Source organism: Mauremys mutica, chromosome 1 (genome assembly GCF_020497125.1).
Source record: "Mauremys mutica isolate MM-2020 ecotype Southern chromosome 1, ASM2049712v1, whole genome shotgun sequence".
Taxonomy (NCBI): domain Eukaryota; kingdom Metazoa; phylum Chordata; order Testudines; family Geoemydidae; genus Mauremys; species Mauremys mutica.
This window is the reverse complement of record NC_059072.1, coordinates 288,950,697-288,975,073: the sequence shown is the minus strand read 5'-3', so window position 1 is coordinate 288,975,073 and position 24,377 is coordinate 288,950,697. Positions and strand designations below refer to the sequence as shown.

At 40.0% G+C, this 24,377-nt stretch overlaps 1 protein-coding gene across 2 annotated transcripts in view; it reads right to left on the bottom strand.

The window, feature by feature from the left end:
* Window positions 1–24,377, bottom strand: part of KLHL1 (kelch like family member 1) — a 415,060-nt gene that overhangs the window by 274,949 nt on the left and 115,734 nt on the right. The window contains exon 2 of one of the 2 annotated variants that reach the window (XM_044979915.1): window positions 7,174–7,356. The exons of the other annotated variant lie outside the window; for it this stretch is intronic. Coding sequence (XP_044835850.1) covers window positions 7,174–7,356 — 183 coding nt within the window. The remainder of the gene's footprint in view (window positions 1–7,173; window positions 7,357–24,377) is intronic. 2 annotated transcript variants of the gene reach the window in all.

Here is a 24,377-nt window from a genome sequence, read left to right as displayed (position 1 = left end):
AAAATGTGTCTTCATAGCTTAAAATAAGCCCAGGCAAAAATTCTCCAAGAGCAGAGAGGCAGTTCACACCTCATCAGGGCATGTGTAGGACAAACCCAGCCCAACTCACAGGAACAAAGGATGCTGGCTTAGGCAGCAACAAAAGGATCTGTTGGATTCTTGAGTGAGTCACTCCCCTTTCCTTTGCTCAGTTTGGGACTGTGATGAGGTAATGCTCATCTGATTCTGAAGGAGGTGGGGGACAAAGCCACTAGGGAAGAAAGAACATGATAATAGAGAGAGATGCTTGCCATGCTCTTCCTCTCGCTCTTCCTCCTCCATTTACAGACATCATCACCCAGTGACTTAAGCTCTGATCAAAGGGGAGAGACTTGCTGAAAGCAAACTATCAGAGATCCTCCTGGGTTTGAAATGTGCTTATGGCCCTGCACCAGAAACGGTGGTCTACATAGGGAGCATCAATGACTATGCCAATTATATTGAGCAGCATTTGCCAGGGACAGTCTGCAGTGCCAGGGTACTCCTCTTCCTCTGCCTCATCCTCCTCCTGCAGATCCATCAGGAAATCCATCAGGTACTTTTGGTGGGATAGAAAATACTGCCAAAATGTCCACCATTTAGTTGAGGTGTAGATAAAATATTTGGGCCCAGATCCAGTAAAGCAATTATGCATGTTAGAACTTTACAGCTGCCTGAGAAACCAGAACAGTGAAAAGCAGTTATAACAAGAACAAGGATCAGGCAACTATGTCTCCAAGCAGAGAAGATTTTGTATTCTGACTCCATATTTTTTCCTCTTTTGGAGAGTCAGTACCCAAAGAATAGCCCTTGAAACCATCCTCAGTCTATGGGTACGTCTACACTACGGGACTATTCCGAATTTGCATAAACCGGTTTTGTAAAACAGATTTTATAAAATCGAGTGCGCGCGGCCACACTAAGCACATTAATTCGGTGGTGTGCGTCCGCGGTCCGAGGCTAGCGTCGGTTTCTGGAGCGTTGCACTGTGGGTAGCTATTCCCTAGCTATCCCATAGTTCCCGCAGCCTCCCCCGCCCCTTGGAACTTCCGGGTTCTGTCTGGAGAATTTTTAAAAATGATTCTGAATTTCATCTTCTATAACGGAGCGCTGATAGAACGGATTTGCCTGCCCTTACAGCGATCACGTCCGCATGGTCCATGCTGGAGCTCTTTTTTTATTTTGATTTCGGACTGCATCGCCACCCGTGCTGATCGGAGCTCCACGCTAGGCAAACAGGAAATATTCAAAAGTTCGCGGGGCTTTTCCTGTCTACCTGACCACTGCATCCGAGTTCAGATTGCAGTCCAGAGCGGTCAGTGGTGCACTGTGGGATAGCTCCCGGAGGCCAATACCGTCGATCAGCGGCCACACTAACCCTAATCCGATATGTTAATACCGATATTGGCGCTACTCCTCTCGTTAGGGAGGAGTACAGAAACCGGTTTAAAGAGCCCTTTATATCGATATTAAGGGCCTCTTGGTGTGGACGGGTTGGGCGTTAAATCGGTTTTACGCTCCTAAAACCGATTTAAACGCCTAGTGTAGACCAGGCTAAAGGCAGACTTACATAACAGGCACTTACAGCATGAGGGCCTATTATTGGAGAATCTGGACAGTAGCAACAGTTTTCCCTCCAAGTGAATAGTTATATTCAAAAAGAGTCTATAGTATATAATCAAGATAGAAAAATATGTTACCAGGAATAAAACACAAAACCATTCAGAGAATATCTAGAGTGGCCACTGGTTGAATTCAGAAAGATCAAGAATAAATCAATGCTAGGATCATTACTTTATACCTACTTCATTTCATTTGGAGTAATGCATTCCTATGAGAACCTATTTTCATTCTGAATTCAATTAGTGCCACTGATGCTTTGTTTATTAAAAATCAGAAAAAAATAAAGATATGAAAATAATGTTTTGTTTTATGTGGGTTGCCTAGATATGTGTAAGTTAGGGGGAAATAATGAAAAATATTGCTTTTACTTTAAAAACACACACACACACTAACAAAAGTTCAGAATTCAAGGCATGCTGTTTTATGCTGGCTCTGCAGGAGTCTGTTTTACAGTAGTATATTGCATTGGCTTGCTTTGCTTTTTTATAAAGAAAAAAACAATTGATGGAGCAACCAGTTACTTTACCTAATATTTATTAGAGAATAATTCTGAATATGTCTTTAACTTGTTGCAAAGTATATTTGCAACTTAGCATATCCAGCATGTGGCGCCGCTTGTAACCTGTTGTAAAATTATCCAAAATAATTAAAACACAATTTCAGGCTGACTTTTTAGGGAGTGTGTTTGTTGTTTTATTTGGTATAGGGATGTATACACCACATTTTAGGAATTTATAAACTTTATAGACTTGGAGAGATTTTAAGCTCTGCAATTACTAAGCACATAATATGATCTGCAAGCCTGTTTCTTACAGGCATATATACACAAATGAGCCTGCTCACCTTATATATTGACCAGTATTAAAATAATTTTAACATATATATATATATATATATATATATATATATATATATATATATATATATATATATATGTGAGACTGTATTGTCAGACAATGTGTATATTGAGTCTACAAGAAAGTGATGTTTGCAATTGTCTGAATTTGTAAAACACTGAACTGTTATCTTGTGCAACAAAACAAGGGGTTTCAAATGTTTTTGAAGGCCTGAACCTGTTCCCATTTAATTTAACAGTGATTTTTGCAATTCATTTCAGGGGGAACAGATTTGGTCTTTTGACTGCAGACAACTGAGAAGCCAGAAATGATATACAAGGTTGTCTGAAGCTTTCCTGGTAAATCTAAACAAGATTTGGTTTTTATTTCATGGTCCATCTTATATTTATTAGAGTACTTTTCCAGTTCCAAAAGGATTTAGATATGCTGTAGAATTGGGATGACACATGTGAAATCAAATTTACCACTGGCAAGTATGAATACAAATATGCACATCTGTCTTCAAAATAAATACAAGTAGAAAGATGGCACTGAACTAACTAAAGACCTTCTAGTGACAGACTCCTCTGTCAATCCTTCTTTGTCATCTATTGAAGCATTTAAAATTGGTAAGAAAATGCAAGGAATGTTATGACATTTGGGGTTCACCCAGGCCAGTAAGGGGTTCAGTCAATGCCTGCATGGTAACGCTAGGTGTCTTGTGAGTGTGCAGTTGGGTTCAGAGCTCCACCCAACAGCCTGACAGGAGCCCACAAGCCTCACCCTAGATATGCCCAACTTGGATACTCCTTGCAGGCAGACCTTAGTACCCTTCCAGCCCTGAATTTGCCCTCCTTGCAGGGTCCAGTCACTCTCACTGGACCCTTACAGAAATGTATTAGGTTCGCTGCCTCTACAGAGACAGTACAATAATATTCCAATACCAGAAGCAAATACTTTACTGAACTTACTCATCACCGATAATATATAATGAAAGCAAAACAAGTTTATTAACAAAAAAGTATGGATTAAGTGATACCAAGTAAAAGAAAATAAAGGCAGAGATGGTTATCAGCAAGTGAAAGTGAAAACGCTCATCTAAAAATCTAAAACTTAATTTAGCAAGAAAGTCTTTGTTCAAGATGTTTTTTTCTCTCACCCACAGTCTCCTTTGCAGCCTTTTACTGGCTGGCCTGGCTAGGACCCATCACTAAAATCAAATTGCTTGGTTTGTCTCCTTAAAGTGAAAGATAACTTAGGGGCTTGCTTCCCCTCTCTTTATAGTTCTGTTAAATTTTAAATGTATTCTGCTGAAGGGTACCCCCAGATATAGTTCATTAGTTCATGCTGAGTAAAGGAGCCAGGAGGTCTGAAAGATAAGGCTCCATGCTGGTTTCTTCCCCACTTGTAGTTGCTACTATACAAATTATCTCTTCCTACAGAAACCTCCGATACAAATGAATAGTCTATTGCAGCGGTTCTCAAACTTTAGCAACCCGAGGGCCCCCATTTTGATTTAAATTTTTCAGGGATGCCCAAACACTCCTGCTCAGCCCTTTCCCCCTTCCTCCCCCGCCCCCTCCATGGGAGGGATAGCTCAGTGGTTTGAGCATTGGCCTGCTAAACCCAGGGTTGTGAGCCCAATCCTTGAGGGGACCATATAGGGAACTGGGGTAAAAATCTCTCTGGGGATTGGTCCTGCTTTGAGCAGGGGGTTGGACTAGATGACCTCCTGAGGTCCCTTCCAACCCTGATATTCTATGATTCTGGGCTGGGAGTTTAGGTGCGGGAGGGAGTTTGGTTGAAGGACGGAGTGCAGGAGGGAGTTTGGTGCTGGAGGGAGCTCGAGGTTGGGGTGCAGGAAGGGGTGAGGGGGACAGCATTTACTTCAGGTGGCTCCCACAAGTGACTGGCACATCCCTCTGGCAGCAGCTCCTAGGCGGGGGGGCAGGGGCCACCGCATGCTGCCCCTGCCTGCAGGAACTGCCCCTGCAGCTCCCATTGGCCGCTGTTCCCGGCCAATGGGGGCTGCAGAGTCGATGCTTGGGCTGGGGACAGTGCATGGAGACCCCTTTTTCGTCCCACCTCCCTGGGCCGCAGAGACGTGCTGGCCACTTCCAGGAGCAGTGCTGTCCCAGGTTCCCCACTCCTTCCCCTCCCTCCCAGGGCCTCCTTCAGGCCAGGGAACAGTTGAGAAAGGGAGGGGGAAGGAGTTGATCAGCAGGGCCCACAGACACCCTGGAGTACCCTGGGGACCCCCAGGGGTCCATGGACCCCAGTTTGAGAAATTCTGGTCTATTGAAAAGGGAGCACACCTGGTCTGAGGTGTCGGCCTCCTTCCTTTGTTTATCAACTCCCCCCTGACATGCCTGATTTAAACACCTTTTAGGTCACAGACTTTAAAACACAGTACTAGTGACCATCCATACTTTTACATGCAGGATTGCTACATATATTTTACAGTGATATTATTGACCAGTGTATTATCAGTTTTCAAATGATACCTCACAAGGCATATTCTGTACAAAATTATTGCAGTAGTGTGTGGGGTGTGAATACAGGGTGCCTTGGATCACAGATGTACCTTGAACAATTCAACTTATATCATGGCAAAAAATGAGAAAATATGGTACATGTACCTTATATACTTTTTTTGTTGTTTAATCCAATCTAATAATGTGGGTTAAGCATTAGATGAGATTTTCCCCACCCATCTTATCCATGCATGAAAGGTGGACAGTTAGGCACAAACCAACTAACTTTAAGAAAAGTAATAACCATAAAGGATTAAGGGCCTAATTCTCATTTACACTAAAACCCTTTTTACACTGCTGATAGTGAAAATTAGTAGGGTCTTAGTGTAAATGATAATCAGTCCTTAAGTATTCTTCTGGGTCAGGATCTATGTATGAGTCCATCCCAGAGGACTGGAATCCAATACACACAGAGGAGATGTGAAGATTCATCTATGATCCTCCTCTCCCCATGTGGAACTTGCACCTACATGTGAAAGGAGTCTGGACAACCCAGCTATGTCTAAACACTACCATACCCACATCAGCTCAGAATGTCTGGTGGGTGGGAATAATGGAGTTGAGCCAGTTAACAGGAAGGATAATGAGAGACAGTGGGATTGTCAGTTCAGTAGATAAAATTTTTGAGGACTTTGCTTGCAACTGGCAAATGTGCTTGTGCAGATATTGGAAGTTAGATGAACAGGAACCAGATTTTAAGAGGATGCTAAAGCAGGGGCATGGAAAGGTGAAAGAGCACTGAGCAGGGGATGCAGAGTTCTGGGCCACATCCACAACTGCTAATGGGGACCTAAATGGAGAGTCTATTTCTGCATCATCATTTATAGGTACCTTGCATCTTAGTCCCTGGCATTTGTTCCGCATCTCATTTACTCAAATACTATGGTTATGGTGGTAAAAAATAAAAACCTAAATGGAAAGAATATTTTTTTCCTTAATACTTTGACAATCATTGCTCTGACTTTCCGAGTCTTGCATATCCCTTGCATGGTTCTTGCATTTTTCTCAGTATGAGTAGTACAAGTCACAGCTTTGTTGCACTACATAAGGAGACAATAACACCAGTGCACAGTCACTCCATGGAACCTGTACCTCTAGGGACTGCCCATGACAGTTTAAAGTGGTGAGGAATTCCTTGCAATGGCCCACAAATACCACAGGTTGATTACAGTCTGAATAAATGGCTGAAACAGAAATACACTAGGGCAGTGGCTCTCAAACTGTGGGTCAGGATCCCAAAGTGGGTCATGACCCCATTTTAATGGGATCACCAGGGCTGGCATCAGACTTGCAGGGGCCCGTGGCCAAAGCCAAAGATTGACCCTACCACCTGGGGCCAAAGCTGAAGCCCTTGAGCTTCAGTCCTAGGTGGCAGGGATCAGACTTCATCTTTGGCCCCTCACCCAGGACTGCGAGGCTCGGGTGGCCTCAGGCTTTGGTTCCCCCTCCTGGGGTCGTGTAGTAATTTCTGTGGTCAGAAGAGGATTGCAATGCAATGAAGTTTGAGAACCCCTAGGGTCTGCTTTTCAGAGGGTTCTCATGCCCAGTATTTCCCCCCACCATGAGAGCCATTTTACTGTCACAAAACCAGAGGTCATTTCTTAAATCTATGAAGAGGGAGTATTTCCAGGTGTAAATGAAAGCCATAACCTAAGAAAAGCATCATGTAGGTCTGCTGCCTCATACCAAGATGACCTTTGCAATTAATTTATTTTTGTATTTTTTTACAAGTTTAATGGCAATATATATATTTGCATACATAATTATGATTAAAATTAGTTAATAACATTTTTATTTTTAATGCATACTTTCTGCCTATGCAGGTTAACAGTCTAGGAGAAGGGCAGTATTGAGAATAATTTTTATGTGCATATTTTGGTTTAACTAATTGTTTTTGAATTTATAAATCTGTTATAACTATTCATAAGCATAAATGTTACATACTGGGGGAAAGACACCTGTAAGGACTGATCTGCAGGTATTGACTTCTGTGAACATCCTCACTTGAGCAAACTTAGTTTTATGTGGATGTAAAATACTACAATCAGAATGGTAGTCTTGCATCCACTTTGTACATGCATAAGTGACTTTTCAAGGTGCAGGTTGATAGATAATCCAAATGTTTATTTTAATTGTTTCAACACCATGTTTTTATCCCCTACCTATGTGCAGGTATCCTACGGTTCCCAGCAATCAGGATAACATCACAGAGTTGCTGTTGCTTCAAGTAGCTTTCCATCTTTCTGAAGGTTTGTTCAGCATGGTGCACGGCCTGATAAAACTCCTCAGAGCTACTGGAGTCCATATCACATTGAGGTGTCAGGGGATGGCCCGCTGCTGACAACCTGTGAAATACAAAAGAAAGGCAGTGTTGAAATGCCACCAATTGTCTAATCTTAATCACAGACTTCTAGAGGGTGATAGAGAGAAATCAATGCATCTTTTCCTATTACCAGTGGAAGCACAAGACAGCAAAATATTTGTTTCAGTTTAAAGAACCAACTCATGTATGTAACAGTGGTTTAGCAAAAGCATTGTTATTTCTGGGACACTGAAAACAGAGCAGGAGATATACTATTCTCCCCAGAGGAGTTTAGTCAACATTTAATTAATGCATTTTTTTAATGGAAGCATGTCCTCTGGAATGGTGGCCAAAGCATGAAGGGGTGTACGAATGTTTAGCATATCTGGCACGTAAATACTTTGCAATGCTGTCTACAAAAGTCCCATGCGAATGCCTATTCTTACTTTCTGGTGACATTGTAAATAAGATGTTGGCAGCATTATCTCCCAGAAATGTAAACAAACTGAACGAGAAGAAGGACTGAATGGACTTGTAGGTGCTAACGTTTTACATTGTTTTGTTTTTAGTGCAATTATGTAACCAAAAAACTACATTTGTAAGTTGTACTTTCACGGTAAAGAGATTGTACTACAATACTTGTATGAGGTGAATTGAAAAATACTGGTTCTTTTGTTTATCATTCTTACAGTGCAAATACTTATAATAAAAAGTAATAATATAAAGTGAGAAATGTACACTTTTGTTTTGTGTTGTAATTGAAATCAATATATTTGTTAATCTCTGCCATTCTGGTTTTGTGGGTTTTTTACATGCACTTTGGACAGGTGTATATAATGGCATAAAGCACCAGGCAATGGAGACCCAGACCTCAGATGTATTTAGTAAAAAGGCTGATAGTACGGTGGAGCTAAAAGAAAGACAATCGGAAAGAGGTGCCCAGGGGATATGGAGGGAAGTGGAGGGTTATGTTGTCAACTTTCTCTCTCTCTCTCTCTCTCTCTCTCTCTCTGGGAAAACTGAACAATTAAGTGGAGACAATGCAATCCTTGAGTTGCTGAGCCCCAAATATATAAATAGCAAACAATAGCATTTAAAATGTATGACTGATAAAGGCTCAAAATGAACAAAAGAGAAAGACATCTGAAATAAAATGTGATGTGTATTGGTAGGGTTGGGCACTCCACTGCCTTGCACCTTGTGTAGACATTTACACCTCTGTAAAATGGGTGCTCAGATTTTATAGCGATAAAGCCATAGAAAAGGAAGAATGTAAAATGCCACCACTTTACAGACATCCATGATTATTGTCTATTTTATCTACCTAATTTGAATGCACTTTTCCCTTCAACCACTGAAGGCCAGGCCTTAAATGAGAAACTCTTAAATTGGGATATATCAGAGCATTTCATTGTTACTGGAACACGCAATTTGCTCTCTTGTATTTAACTTTTTTCAATTTATAGAGAGATCAGCCATCCAGAAATCCAATTATCTGCCAGCTGTTTCATTGGGTTTAAAATATTCTATACTTTAAGCCTTTATAATAAATATTTTATAGAAACAAAATATCTACAGTTCCTTTATTTTATATATATCTTATTTTATATATACTAATATTCTACTCTTTATATCTTTATAACTGGCAAATGGACACAAGAAATGTTCTACAAGCACAGACAAAAAAAAAAATCTTCACAAAATTTCTTCCCTAACCAGTGTTTATTGTGTACTTTGTGTTCATTAATCTGTGGTATTGCTGTTTCTAATCTAAAATAGTCTGTCAAGAGTCATCATCTATATCAGTGATCAACTGTTGAAATTCAAGAGAGAAAGAATTTTATAGTGTTTCTAAACTCTTGCTTACAGTAACAGAGGATTGTGGTTTTGTTTGCAATCAAAGGTTTGGTTTCCAGTCAGCCACCAGCAATCAAAGTTGTAACCATATGCCATACCAGCAGTTTAAACAGATTACTTGTCTTCAATTTATTTAATAACAACCAAGTTATCCAGAGTGCTAAATGAAAGTGAAATACAGTTCAAAGATTGTGTTACATTTTTGTTATTTATTTCAAGTATTTTTCACACACACACACACACGCACACACACACACACAATGAAGTCAAGTGCAGATCTACTTTTTAAGCTCACTGGTTGCACAAATCATTTGTTCCTTTCCTACAGCTAAATTGGTATAATGTATCATTGAAAACAGAATTTCATCCAGGGACTAATTTGGGACTCAATCTACTTGTAACCAAACTCATTTCTTAGTCACTAGGAGGCACCATTCAAGCATTATGGCATCCAAGTACCTAGTCAAAATATACCTGATTGTCAGGCTATTCCAAAAGGACAGGAGACAGTTGATATGGTTTTAATCAGGCTGTGACTTTATTGTTAGATATCTGGGACTGCACAGTGCAGGTAACCCCATATGCATTCAATAACTACCTGGGGGGCTTCCATCAGCCCCCCCCCCTTCCATCCAGGTCCCACAGCCAACCCACTGCTGGGACCTTACCATCCACATTCCTTTGTAGGAGGATTTAGGTGGGATATAAGAAAAGGGAGTTGGCTCCCTGCTGTACCAGTCATAGGAGCCCCTTCCCCACATTCTGTTCTTTTAACCAACACCTCCTTTTTAAGTCCTTTACCAAGCCATTTATGCGGTCACTGTATACCAGTGCAGTAGCTGCACTGGCCATCAGCCCCACGCTTACTTAATGAGTAACTAACTCCCTTCATGTCTCATGTCAACAAAGCCCTCCTCGAGCCCACTGTGGGGAAGGAAAAAAAAGCACCACCTAAACTAATCTGGTGGTGTGGGAAAAATTCCTTACCAGTCCCCCTAAAAAGAGGCAGATAGCACAAAGTCCAGCAGGTCTGGACCAAATCTGGTATTTTGTCCCCTAAAGGGGAGGGAGGGTGGGTGCTGCCTTGCCTGCTCGGTGGAAAAGGGCTTCTCCCACCCAGGCTTGCCTCTTTTCAACCCTCCTGCAATGAGTAAGCATTGCCGCACTGAACCATTCCCTGATTTTACAGCAGTCTGACCTCTCTCCCCCGGACACTCATAGAGCACTCAAGTATCAGAGGGGTAGCCGTGTTAGTCTGGATCTGTAAAAGCAGCAAAGAGTCCTGCGGCACCTTATAGACTAACAGACATATTGGAGCATAAGCTTTCGTGGGTGAATACTCACTTCGTCGGATGAAAGTGGGTATTCACCCACGAAAGCTCATGCTCCAATACATCTATTAGTCTATAAGGTGCCACAGGACTCTTTGCTGCTTTCATAGAGCACTGTTTCCTTTCCCTTGGCCAGCTGGACAACATCCCCCCAGTTTAAAGGTGCAGTGCAGTCAATCTGATGTTACATGTGCAAAGTTTTCTCTGAGATCAAGGGGAGCTCCATATATAAAATAGCATCAGAATGTTATTAACCTGAATAAAGAAAAATAAAATGCCCCTTTTCCACAAGACTTATGAAAATTAGGAATATTCTTCCTTAAAGAGTTGCTAACAGGCATCTCAAAATAAAGCACTAAACATAAGGAGGAAAAATCATAACATTAACAGAATACTTAAATAAACATGATTCAATCACACTGCTTGTCAATGTTTCCCATTCCCATTTTTATGTTTGTGACTATTGATATTGTAAACTCTTTGGGGTATAGATCTGACTTGCCTTCACATCTGTCTGTAAAGTATCTAACATACGGTTGGCAATATGGAAACAATAATAAAATTAGATAAAAGCAGAAATAATACCAGGAAGAATGGTCCTGTGGCTAAACCATTGGCCTGGGACAGTAGCAATCTGGGTCAATTCCTAGTTTGGATACAGACTTGCAGTGTGACCTTGCATAAGTCACATGGTGTGGATTTTCAAGCGTTTAGGGCCAGATTTTCAGGTGCTCAGCACCTACAACTGGAGACAGATTTTTAGAAGAGCTCATCTCCAGTCCCAGGGGCACTGGAATCTTTGTAGAAGTGTGGGGGTCAAAGCCAAAGTGCCCCCACCCTCTTTGCAGTTGGCTGCTCCAGCGGTGAGCCAGCTGCCCTCTCTTCTGGTGTCGCAAAAGTCCCTGGTGTGTGAAAAGTGAATTGCAGCACCTCCCTGGAAGAGTCTATTATTCTGAGGGGTGAGGGAGAATCTGCAGGTGACATGAATTCTGCTCTTATGTTTCTTTTGTTACAAAGTGAATGGCATGTCCCTCCCACTTTTAAACATGTCGGACCATGGCCCCGTGGTGCCCTCCGGTTCTGGTGCCAGTGATGTAGACATCAAAAAGTGCTCTGACCTCAGTAGCTCCCATTGTGACACTTATGGAAAGATTTTCAAAAGAGTTGAGATTTTTTGCTTCAAAACTTCTGGCCCTTAATCTCTCCATGCCTTAATTCCTTATCACTAAAATGGTAACAAGTATGCTTTATTTTCTCATGAGTGGTAAAGGAGCAATTAATTAGCATTGATGAAGAGCTCAGATACCTTCACTCTGGTGAAAGGGGATGCTCACAGACAAAGTATAACACCTGTAATAATGACTGCAGGATTTAAAGTCTTAAATTCTTGGGTTTTTAAAATAATTTTCTTGTTTCTGGATTATCTAAATCTAAGATAAGGCAATACATCTATGAATATCCTATAAGACATGAGGTTTCCAATCTTGCAGCCAGTCCTGAAACTGAACTTAGGCTGTATTATTGTCTTTGAAAGGAATTAACACTTTCAGTAGAAACATTTCTAAAATACATGCTTTCTATAAAAATATTCTACAAAGTTAAATTAAGAGCCATCTGCACAAGTATTATTTTATTTTAAATTTTATTATAATTAATGGCCAAAGCTCAGAAGCTTCATGGTATGTTGCAGCTCAACAATTGCAGCATCCCACATAACAGCATCCCAAAAAAGAAGGACAATCATCTGAGACAGATGTAAGTGTTAATGAAGGTGGACCCACAGGAGAAGATGTCAGTGGGCAGCACCTTAACCAGGATGAGGTATGGCTATTGTCTGGCTAACAACTGAGAAGTTACTGAATAGGTTGTTCAGTCCAAGAGTGTCCTGATTAACAGCTACAACAATAGAACTTTCAGCCAAACCACAGCCATGTAGCTCATCAGTAGGGCTGACTGGAAAACAAAGATTTTATTTAGCAAAAGATTTGCATGTTTCAATATTTGTTTTCATTCAGATGTGGAACAAAACCAAGACCTATCCATTTTTGAATACCTAATAGCCTGGCTGTTATGTCACTCACCTGAGTCACTGGAGGCCCTGGCAGGCAAAAGAGGTGAGAACTCTAGCCAATAGACTATTTCTGGTTCTGGGGTCTCTCTCTCTCTCCTGTCCCCCATGCTGAGGTGGAGAAACATTCCCCTTGAAAGTTTCATCAGAAACTATATATTTCTGTTTGTACCACAGAATCTCTATGGATAGTACACCTCTACCTTGATATAACGCTGTCCTCGGGAGCCAAAAAATCTTACCGCGTTATAGGTGAAACCGCATCATATCGAACTTGCTTTGATCCAGCAGAGTGTGCAGCCCCGCCCCCCTGGAGCACTGCTTTACCGCGTTATATCCGAATTTGTGTTATATCGGGTCACGTTATATCGAGGTAGAGGTGTAATTCCATGCTTGAATTATAAGAATATGGCAGTAGGGATATGTTACCAATCACCTAACGAGGATGGTGATAGTGACTGTGAAATGCTCAGGGAGATTAGAAAGGCTATTAAAATGAAAAAAAGCCTAGTGAGGAAAATAGAAAGGAGCATAAACTCTGGCAAATAAAGTGTAAAATATAATTAGGAAGGCCAAAAAAGAATTTGAAGAACAGCTAGCCAAAGACTCAAAAAGTAATAGTAAGAAAAGTTTTAAGTACATCAGAAGCAGGAAGCCTGCTAAACAACCACTGGGGTCACTGGACAATCAAGATGCTAAAGGAGCACTCAATGATGATAAGGCCATTGTGGAGAAACTAAATGAATTCTTTGCATCGGTTTTCATGGTTGAGGATGTAAGGGAGATTCCCAAACCTGAATTATTTTTTTAGGTGACAAATCTGAGGAATTGTCCCAGATTAAGGTATCGTTAGAGGACGTTTTGGAACAAATTGATAAACTAAACAGTAATAAGTCACCAATGGTATTCACGCAAGAGTTCTGAAGGAACTCAAATCTGAAATTGCATAACTACTAACTGTAGTCCAGGGGTCAGCAACCTCTGGCATGCGGCTTGCAGGGTAAGCACCCTGGCCGGCCGGGCCAGTTTGTTTACCTGCCGCGTTGGCAGGTTTGGCCGATCGCAGCCCCCACTGGCCGTGGTTCACCGTCCCAGGCCAATGAGGGCTGCAGGAAGTGGCGTGGGCCAAGGGATGTGCTGGCTGCGGCTTCCCACCGCCCCCATTCGCCTGGGACAGCCTTGGAAAAGAGAAGACTAAGGGGGGATATGATAGAGGTCTACACAATCATGACAGGTGTGGAGAAAATAAATAAGGAAGTGTTTTTTACTCCTTCTCGTAACACAAGAATTAGGGGTCACCAAATGAAATTGAAAATTTGAAATTAATAGGCAGCAGGTTTAAAACAAACAAAAGTATTTTTTGACACAATGCACAGTCAACTTGTGGAACTCCTTTACAAAGGATGTTGTGAAGGGGTTAAAAAAATAACTAGATAAATTCATGGAGGATAGGTCCATCAATGGCTATTAGCAAGGATGGACAGGGATTATGTCCCTAGCCTCTGTTTGCCAGAAGCTGGGAATGGGCGACAGGGGATGGATCACTTGATGATTACCTGTTCTGTTCATTCCCTCTGAAGCACTTGGCATTGGCTACTGTTGGAAGACAGGATACTGGGCTAGATGGACCTTTGGTCTGACCCAGTATGGCTGTTCTTATGTTCTTATGCCTCAGATTCGATGGTGTTGTCATTGACTGAATACCAATTTCATATAACCCACATCAAAGAATTTGGTATGATTTTGTTTTAAATTAGTCAGAATTACACAACATTCATTTTTATTTCAGCCAACGAAAATGTATAGACAATCTTAAAATCTCCTGAATAATTTGAGTCAGAATGCAGAAACTGATTAACTAGACTTAATTTTAAAGGATGAGGCTTGCAAAATTGACTATGCTTGATATTGAGGAGTGGGCAAAACATATGTTATTCACACTGCTCATTTTCTTTGTAGAATTATAATGTTTGATCTCATTTGGAATATCTCTTGAGACATCTGACTATATACTGGTATAATGAGATAATTAGTTTGTATATTTAATATGATTTTAGATGTTAATAATTAATAGTTAATAATTTGGCAGTAATCTTTTCCCTTCCCACCTGCCCATGTTGATACATGAAAACTGTTAGTTTAGTTAAAATGTTCTTATGTTTGTGTTTATGTGACCTTGTTATAGGAACATTTCTTGTAATGTACACATACACCTAATATTCATGTAATGCCAGGCTGTAAGTTCATGATTTGTTTAAAATAAAATGACATTTAACTAAGAAAAGAGAGACAAAGAAACAATAAAAATATCAATGAGATATAGTAGTTCTATATAGTGGAAACTTATAATATGATCTATGTGGGCAAATCTAACCACTCATAGTAAAGTGATGAATATATTAAATCAAAGACTCCCTTCTCATTCGTGGCCAGCACTGCAATATGTGTGAATATTGCCTCTGAATTAAAGGTAACCATATTTCTACCCCAGCTCAACCTAAAACAATCTAGTCTGCACTAGATAGCCAACACAGCTCAGTGCTCCTCCATTTGGAAGGGAAAAATTCCCTTTCACTTGAACAGTGCAGGATCACTTGGTTGATAAGTGATCTCAGATAAAGTAAAATTTCTTCTGACCAGAATAATTCTTAATATTAGGGTATCACTAAGACCTGGTTTATTATTTTTTTGTTCCTTTGATCCTGAGTTATCTGACTCAGTTACAGACATAGGTGGTATGTCTAATTATAATTTACTAGATCAGTTACAAGGAGTTATTTGTTATTTTATTTCATAATGTAATTTATAACTGTGGAGCCAAAATTTACTCTTTTTTGCACTTGAGGATCTCCACTGACTTCAATGGGGTTATACGGGATTAAATGTTAACGTTGTCTGTAATATTAATTTTAGTAAATAATTGTATGTAGGAAAGGTATTTGGCCAAGGGTTTCCATACCTGGAAGAGGTTTTGGAGTTATTTTTTCCTCTCTAAATGTGACAAATTCAATTGCTCTCTGCTGGTACACTTTTACAACAGGCGGTTGTGAGATCTGTTCATCCAATAGAAGACCTCCAGCAACAATAGTAGCACATGCTCTGGACAAATATTGTAGGATATTTTCCAGATGTTCTATAGATTTTGTTCTTCCCATTCACACTCAATTTAATCTTTAGTCAGAACATTAGTTGGCATACCTGTTTTGCAGCAAGTACATACCAAAATCTTACGTCTCCACATACACATCAGTCAAAGCACAGTTTGACATTATTAGCATTTTTAATCTGCATTTTCAGATGATATATATATATATATTTAATTTGAACAGATTCTTTCCCAGATCTGGGAAATGTAATTAGATCTTCCTGTTTCTTTTTTTCTAAACCAGAACACATTAAGGTGTTGAAGTCTGTCCTCAGCAGAAAATCCCATAATAGTGAAAATTTGTCTTTTTGTTCTCCTTGGAACTGATTCCAGCATTTAAATGCTCCTCTTCTAAACTCATGGACCTCTACTACTCATTTTGGGAAAGTTCATGTCATCTGTACAAACCCAGAGCACATACTTTTTTTTTTTCAGGGAGCAGAGCAGCTAGAGAAGTGGCTGTAGCCTGCTACAAACCTCTTACATGGGTGTTCTGTTGATTGAATTTGTGTAATTTCTGCATCAGCTAAGACATCCCGTGCCATTGCCTCGTCCTACTCCTAAACAATCCTGTCTGCATTGCCTTGGAGTGGTGCTCCTCAATGAGAAAGCATTGCAGAGTTTCCCTGTTTGATTGCTCCATCTCCCATGCACTGCTGACATAGGGTCCATTGCTCTTTCAGCCTTGTTTGGGGCATATTGTTCCTATTATTCCAATTGAACCTAATATGACAGGATCCTTGCAATCTGTTTTATAGCTAATCTTTCTGCCAGTGCATCCACCATTGCACTCTGGTTATATTACACATGTAAACATATTAATGATTTATTGACTGTCACTGTAACTTATGTTTACTGGTACACTTAAATCCATTTCCTCATTAGCTTTCACTAGTTCATTCACATTTTTATGCAGACTTCTGTCTTGTTGGATCTCACCTAATACATTACTTTGCAAACAAATGCATTCTAATTCCTGAAGGGTATAGGCAGCAGAAAGCTTATAAATATATTATAAAGCACACAAGGCACTAGAGACCAAAGTTACACCCACATAATACACCAGCTTTATAAAAAGAAAAAACTGGATCTGGAGGAATATGAGCCATTTGTGTTGAAAATGAGGCACATAGCCAGAAAACAGCATCCAAAGTCATCGGAGACTTCACTGTTTAAAACTGCTGGCACCTGAAAAGCAACATAGGAGCACAGCCAAACTTCCAACTTAGAGAAGTGCCATCAGCAGACACTGGTGGAGGAATTTCAACCCTTTAAAGGAAACCGGCCGGGCTTCTTACAACAGAGAGAAACCCAGGTGAACCCTCCTTTCCTGCCCTCTCCATGTCCAAGATCAGTAAAAGATTTCCTTTCACATTGGCAGGAGCAGTCAAAAATACACACACTCCTGAGACAGCATGCTCTGGATGGAAAGGGGAGGATGGCTGCTACTTGATCCCCACAAGACTGTTCCCTTCTGGTTACTTTTTGTTTTTGGACAATGAAGAATTTGGTCCCAAGTGAGTAAATAAATGTTGTGCCACTACATGAACACAATTCCCTTGTGTCTCTGCCAGGAATTAACTTTCTTTTACTTCAGAAAACTGAAATCATTGAATTATGATCTTCTTAACCTCTTAGTGCAAGCAAGTATCTAAAACAGTCAAATCATTACAGCTGGAGTTAAGAGGTTGGTAATTCTTTTACAGTACATTAATATTAGGGCTGTTGATTAATCGTAGTTAACTCACGCAATTAACCAAAAAAAAATTGTGATAAAAATTAATTGTGATTAATCAGAGTTTTAATTTCACAATAGAATACCAATTGAAATTTATTAAATATTTTGGATGTTTTTCGACTTTTTCAAATATATTGATTTCAATTACAACACGGAATACAAAGTGTATAGTACTCACTTTATATCATTTTGATTGCAAATATTTGCACTGAAAAATCATAAAATAAATAGTATTTTTCAGTTCATCTAATACAAGTACCATAGTGCAATCTTTTTATTGTGAAGGCGCAACTTACAAATGTAGATTTTTTTTTGTTACATAACTGCACTTAAAAAAAAACAATGTAAAACTTTAGCACCTACAACTCAATTCTGTCCTACTTCTTGTTCAGCCAATTCCTAAGAGAAACACGTTTGTTTCCATTTATAGGAGATAATGCTGCCTGCTTCTTATTTATAATGTCACCTGAAAGTGAGAACGGACATTCACATGGAATTTTTTAACCAGCATTGCAAGGTATTTACATGCCAGATTAGTAAGCATTCGTATGCCCTTTCATGCTTTGGCCACTATTCCAGAGGACATACTTCCATGCTAATGATGCTTGTTAAAAGAATAATAAGTTAATTAAATTTGTGACTGAACTTCTTGGGGGAGAACTGTATGTCTCCTTCTCTGTTTTACCCAAATTCTGCCATATATTTCATGTTATAGAACAGGGTTTCTCAAACAGGGGTTGCCACTTGTGTAGGGAAAGCCCCTGGTGAGCCGGGCCAGTGTGTTTACCTGCCCCGTCCGCAGGTCCGGCCGATCGTGGCTCCCGCTGGCCGCGGATCGCTGCTCTGGGCCAATGGAAGCTGCGAAGCGTCGCAGGCCTAGGGACTTACTGGCTGCCGCTTCCAGCAGCTTCCATTCGCCCGGAGCAGCAATCCGCAGCCAGTGGGAGCCGCAACTGGCCGGACCTGTGGACGGGGCAGGTAAACACACTGGCCCAGCCCACCCGGGGCTTTCCCTACACAAGCGGCGAGTCCTGTTTGAGAAACCCTGTTATAGAAGTCTCAGATGATGACCCAGCATGTTGTTTTTCAGAGCACTTTCACTGCAGATTTGAGAAAACGCAAAAAAGGTACCAATGTGAGATTTCTGAAGATTGCTACAGCATTCAACCAAAAATTTAAGAATCTGAAGTGCTTTCCAAAATCTGATTGCGATGGGGTGTAGAGCATGCTTTCAGAAGTCTTAAAAGAGCAACACTCTGATGCAGAACTCAAACCACCAAAACAGAAAATCAACCTTCTGCTGGTGACATCTGACTCAGATGACAAAAATGAACATGAGTCGGTCTGCACTGCTTTGGATAGTTATCAGGCATCATCAGCATGGACGCATGTCCTCTGGAATGGTGGTTGAAGCATGAAGGGACATATGACTCTTTAGTGCTTCTGGGAAATAAATATCTTGCAGTGCCAGTGTGACGGGTTCCATCACAGAAACCCCCTTGTGACTGTCACCTGATGTGCTGAGACTACCTCTCAGCCTGTTTTCTCTGCCAGCTTGGGCCTCCAAAACCCTGCCTTGTTGAGCCAGACACGCCAGTCTGCTCCAAAATAGACCCAGGGTGTGAACCACGTGCCCCAAAGCTGCAGACTTAACTGAAAATAGCTTAAGAAGTGTTTCTGTCTCCAGCACCCAGAAACCCAGGTCCCAATGGGATACAAACCCTAAATAAATCCATTTTCCTCTGTATAAAGCTTATACCGGGTAAACTCATAAATTGTTCACCCTCTATAACACTGATAGAGAGAGAGATGCACAGCTGTTTGCTCCCCCAGGTATTAATTACTTACTCTGGGTTAATTAATAAGCAAAAGTGATTTTATTAAAGTATAAAAAGTACGACTTAAGTGGTTCCAAGTAATAACAGTCAGAACAAAGTAAGTTACCAAGAAAAATAAAACAAAACAAGCAAGTTACATTAAGCAAACTGTCACCCTCAGAGATGTTAAGCAAATACATTAAGAAACTGTCACCCTCAGAGATGTTCCAATAAGCTTCTTTCACAGACTGGACTACTTCCTATTCTGGGCCCAATCCTTTCCCCGATATAGTTCTTGTTAGTTCCAGCTCAGGTGGTAACTAGGGGATTTCTCATTACTGGAACTCCCTTTGTTCTGTGCACCCCCTTATATACCTTTGGCACAAGGCAGGAATATTTTGTCTCTCTGGGTCCCCACCCCTCCTTCTAAATGGAAAGGCACCAAGTTTAAGATGGATTTCAGTACCAGCTGACATGGTCACATGTCCTGTGAGACCCCAATCTTTCATTCTTCCTGGACTGACTCACAGGAAGCTTTGCAAGTAAACAGAGCCATTTACAACCAATTGTCTTAGTTGATGGTAGCCATCAAGATTCCAAACCACCATTAATGGCCCACAGTTTGCATAATTACAATAGGACCTTAGAGTTATATTTCATATTTATAGTTTCAGATACAAGAATGATACATTTATACAAATAGGATGACCACACTCAGTAGATTATAAGCTTTGTAATGATATCTTACAAGAGACCTTTTGCATGAAGCATATTCCAGTTACATTATATTCTCATTCATTAGCATATTTTCATAAAATCATGTGGCGTGCAACATCACAGCTGGCTACAACAGTGCCATGCAAATACCTGTTCTCACTTTCAGGTGACATTGTAAACAAGAAACAGGCAATATTATCTCCCACAAATGTAAACAAACTTGTTAATCTGAGCGATTGGCTGAACAAGAAGTAGGACTGAGTAGGCTTTAAAGTTTTGCATTGTTCTATTTTTGAATGCAGTTATTTTTTGTACATAATTCTACATTTGTAAGTTCAACTTTTATGATAGTGATTGCACTACAGTACTTGTATCAAGTGAATTGATTTTTTTTACTTTTACAGTGCAAATGTTTATAATAAAAATAAATATAAAGTGAGCACTATGCACTTTGTATTCTGTGTTGTAATTGAAATCAATATATTTGAAAATGTGGAAAAAATCCAAAAATATGTATGTAAATATTATTCTATTATTGTTTAACAGTGTGATTAATTGTGATTATTTTTTTGTAATCACTTGACAGCCCTAATTAATATTTTAGATAACCAATTGGTATTGCTGGAAAAACTGTCTCTGATTCACAGAACTGCCATCATAAAACACTTTTTTGATATATGGGTTATTTTGCATTATATTTGGTACTGTGTTTATACTATATAAAATACTATGTTGAGAGAACAATATTCAGGTGGCAGAGTTAGGAACTGAAAATTGAGGTTATGCCAAAACTCGAATTTACACCTCCAACTCCACTCAATTGTACATTTTAATAGTCTTAATGACATGATCACCTAGGAACCATTTCTCAATATTTACAGTGTAAAATCCAGTCTTTCTAAAGCCTTTACATATCCTGTAATAGTTTGTATTGTTGTATTTTATTTAACAATAATGGTCCAATCTACCTTTATAGACTCGGACTTCATACCTGTCAGTGCTGCTCAAGATGGTTTGTGAGGCAGTATCCAGTGGATTGCATGTACCAACTGTAAAAAGTTTCTGAAAGTAGAGTGAGGAATGGATTGCTGGTCTTGCTATGGGAGGAGTGGAGCCAATGTTGTTGGGTGGAATTTTTGTGGACAAGGGGACTAGTGATACTAGGTGGAAGGTTGCTGGGTGGGAGGACAGGTATTGATGAGCAGGAGATTTGTGAGGCGGTACTGATGGATGGGGGGTTGGAGGTATTGCTCCCTGTCTTACTCCATATATATAGTATTTGGATCCAAGGTATTTGGCCAAGGGTTTCCATACTTGGAAGAGGTTTTGGAGTTATTTTTTCCTCCCTAAATGTGACTAAGATGCTGCCCTGGCATTGGGTTGTGGGTAAGAGAAAGACCAAGCTGTGATTGAGGCAGCTGCAGCAACAAGAGGGAGAGGAGAGGGTTCCTTCCCTAGCATACCCTACCAGGCTCCCAGTGGGCCCTAGCAACACAAGGAATTCATGATACCAGGTGTCCATCATCAGCTGAGCTATGTTGATTTACACCAGATAAGGATCTGACCCCAAACCTTTTTAGTTTTCTGAGGAGAACTGACAAAACAGACTTAAAAGTTCTTCTACTGAATTGAAATAATTCTCTTAACCTTTGGTGCTTCCTATTAACCCAGTATGTTGGCACTTCTTCTATAATAAATCCTTATTTTTACAGGTTTATAACTCAGCTGCAACAATGGACTGAATACTTATGAGGAGAGGCTGAGGGAACTGGGATTGTTTAGTCTGCAGAAGAGAAGAATGAGGGGGGATTTGATAGCTGCTTTCAACTACCTGAAAGGGGGTTCCAAAGAGGATGGATCTAGACTGTTCTCAGTGGTAGAAGATGACAGAACAAGGAGTAATGGTCTCAAGTTGCAGAGGGGGAGGTTTAGGCTGGATATTAGGAAACACTTTTTAACTAGTAGGCTGGTGAAGAACTGGAATGGGTTACCTAGGGAGGTAGTGGAATCTCCTTCCTTAGAGGTTTTTAAGGTCAGGCTTGACAAAGCCCTGGATGGGATGATTTAGTTGGGTTTGGTCCTGCTTTGAGCAGGGGGTTGGACTAGATGACCTCCTGAGGTCCCTTCCAGCCCTGAGATTCTATGATTCTATGATTCTATGAAAGTTTGAGCCTGAAGATAAGGATGAATGGATATTGTTATGCATGATCTGCCTTAGTACCCTTTGTTAGAAGAAAAAGCTTGTGAGCTGCTGACAAGCCTATCTTTCCAGTTACTAGAAAAAGATTCAGGTCATGCAGTCGGTACCTGACCTGCTTAGCAGAAGTAAAATCACCACAGTTCCCAGTACAATATTCCCACTCCCAACACGCACTCATCATTCAGTGCCTAGACATATACAGAAACAAAGGAGGGCATCAAGACAGAACAGTGAAAAGGATGTGTATAAGCAGTGCTGTGGAATTTCTCCCAGCCAAACCTGATTTAAATAACAGACACATTAAAGATGCATCATTACAGACAGAGTGTCAGCAGCTCATATCTAATGGGTTTATATATGTCCAGATCCATATTTAATGCCCAGATCATATGGGTCTGTGAATGTAGGGATGCAAAAGGGTGCATCCCCCACTCACTCCTTATTGTAAAAATAGTCACTGGAGTCAGTATATACTGACCCCTGCTATCTGACCGGAATACAGCCTTTTGCAAGGGCAAGAGCATTTTCTAGGGAAATGACACTGAGCGATTAGGGAGACAGTGGAGAGTTTCTGGAGGGAAGAGAGAGAGAAAGAGAGAGAGAGAGGTAAGAGAGAAAGGGAGACGGTAAGGCTGATATTTGTTTTTGAAGTTAATTAGGTGTCAAAAGATTATAGATAGTACACACACCTGTGTTTCATTTTTGTATATCAACGTATGTGACCCTGTGGAAATCACAAAATTCAGAAACCTAGTAGTGTGTTCATAGGAGTCTAACATTATTTGCATAGGATGGGGAATATCCTGCTTTTGAAAGACTTTTTTGTTGTTGCAATTATCTTCTTCACACTATGCATTTAAGATATAAGTGGGAATAAGGGTAAGTATCACCCTATGAGAATAATTTGCCAGATTAATTTGCCATGTCTGTAATAATGCAGGACTACAGTGAGGCCAAATGCCATTGTGTATTACCCAGACATCCACACAAACATATGCTTGCATTTACTATTGAGAAACAACCAGTTTTGTTTTGTTTTTGTTTTTTAATATGGGAGACATAGTCAGGGCCACTCAAAGTTATGTAAATGAAAGGGATAAAAAAGGAATCTGTTTATTTGCATTATTCCTTAATAGCTTTAGAATTGGATAATACTCTCCTGTCTGTTCAACTGGCTTCCAAACAGAATGAAACATGAAGCATAGGTAAAACCATCTGTTGGCCTTTGTGACACTATAGCAGATGTTGATCCTTTATAAACGCATTCAATGGAAGAGGAATGGACAGGGACCCTGTCTCAGAACTGACAGATTCAACAGCATGAACTTCAGGGTCTGGTAGCTAGTATTAACATGTTATTCAGGAACTATTATTTAGATGGATGGGGTAACATTTTACTGACACTAGTAATATAAAAAATAGCATTAGCAGGTACAACTAATTTGGGTTTGGTTAAATGAATCAGAGAGCCTGCTGAACATGTAAATATTAGCTCTCCAAAAGCAAGTTTTGTCCAGTATTTTTATTTTTATGATTTTCCTTGTTCAAATGTCTTTAGTAGTGCATAAGAATTCCAGACTCAAAATATGTCAGTCCATAGCAGGAGGGAGAATAAAGAGGATATACACAAACAAATTTAAAAAATGGAAGTCACAAGCTTCCTTGCTAAATTAGTTCTGGAAAACATTTTGAAGGACACATGTTATGACTGGAAAAGCTAAATTAATGCACAAAAGTACCTACATAGTGTTGCAGTTGCAGCCACTCTCCCTGTAGAATTCTCATTGGATTTAAATGTGTGTCTTTACATACAGCAGCTATGGGATTGAGCCAATAGCATAAAATATTCAAATACTATTTTTCTTTTCTTTTCTGTCTTATTTACACCAACAATTTGATATAATTAAGCTCTGCATTACAGTGAAAAGCAGTGGCAGATTGCATCCAATTTGTTATATACAAATGCACTTTTCTACCTGCCTAAATTCAGACCTTATGGAACTTTGAATAAAGAATTGCTTGTCCTTTTCTTTCATATTAATTGACCTTGTTGCCATAGCCTGTCTATTAAGTGCAATTAAATAAAATCCATAGTAGATCCCAAAATATTCTATTCAGCTAGTCCAATATAATGTGCAACTTCCACAAATGAAAAAGCAAACTTTTCCCCTAGTATTTTATAGAATAATAA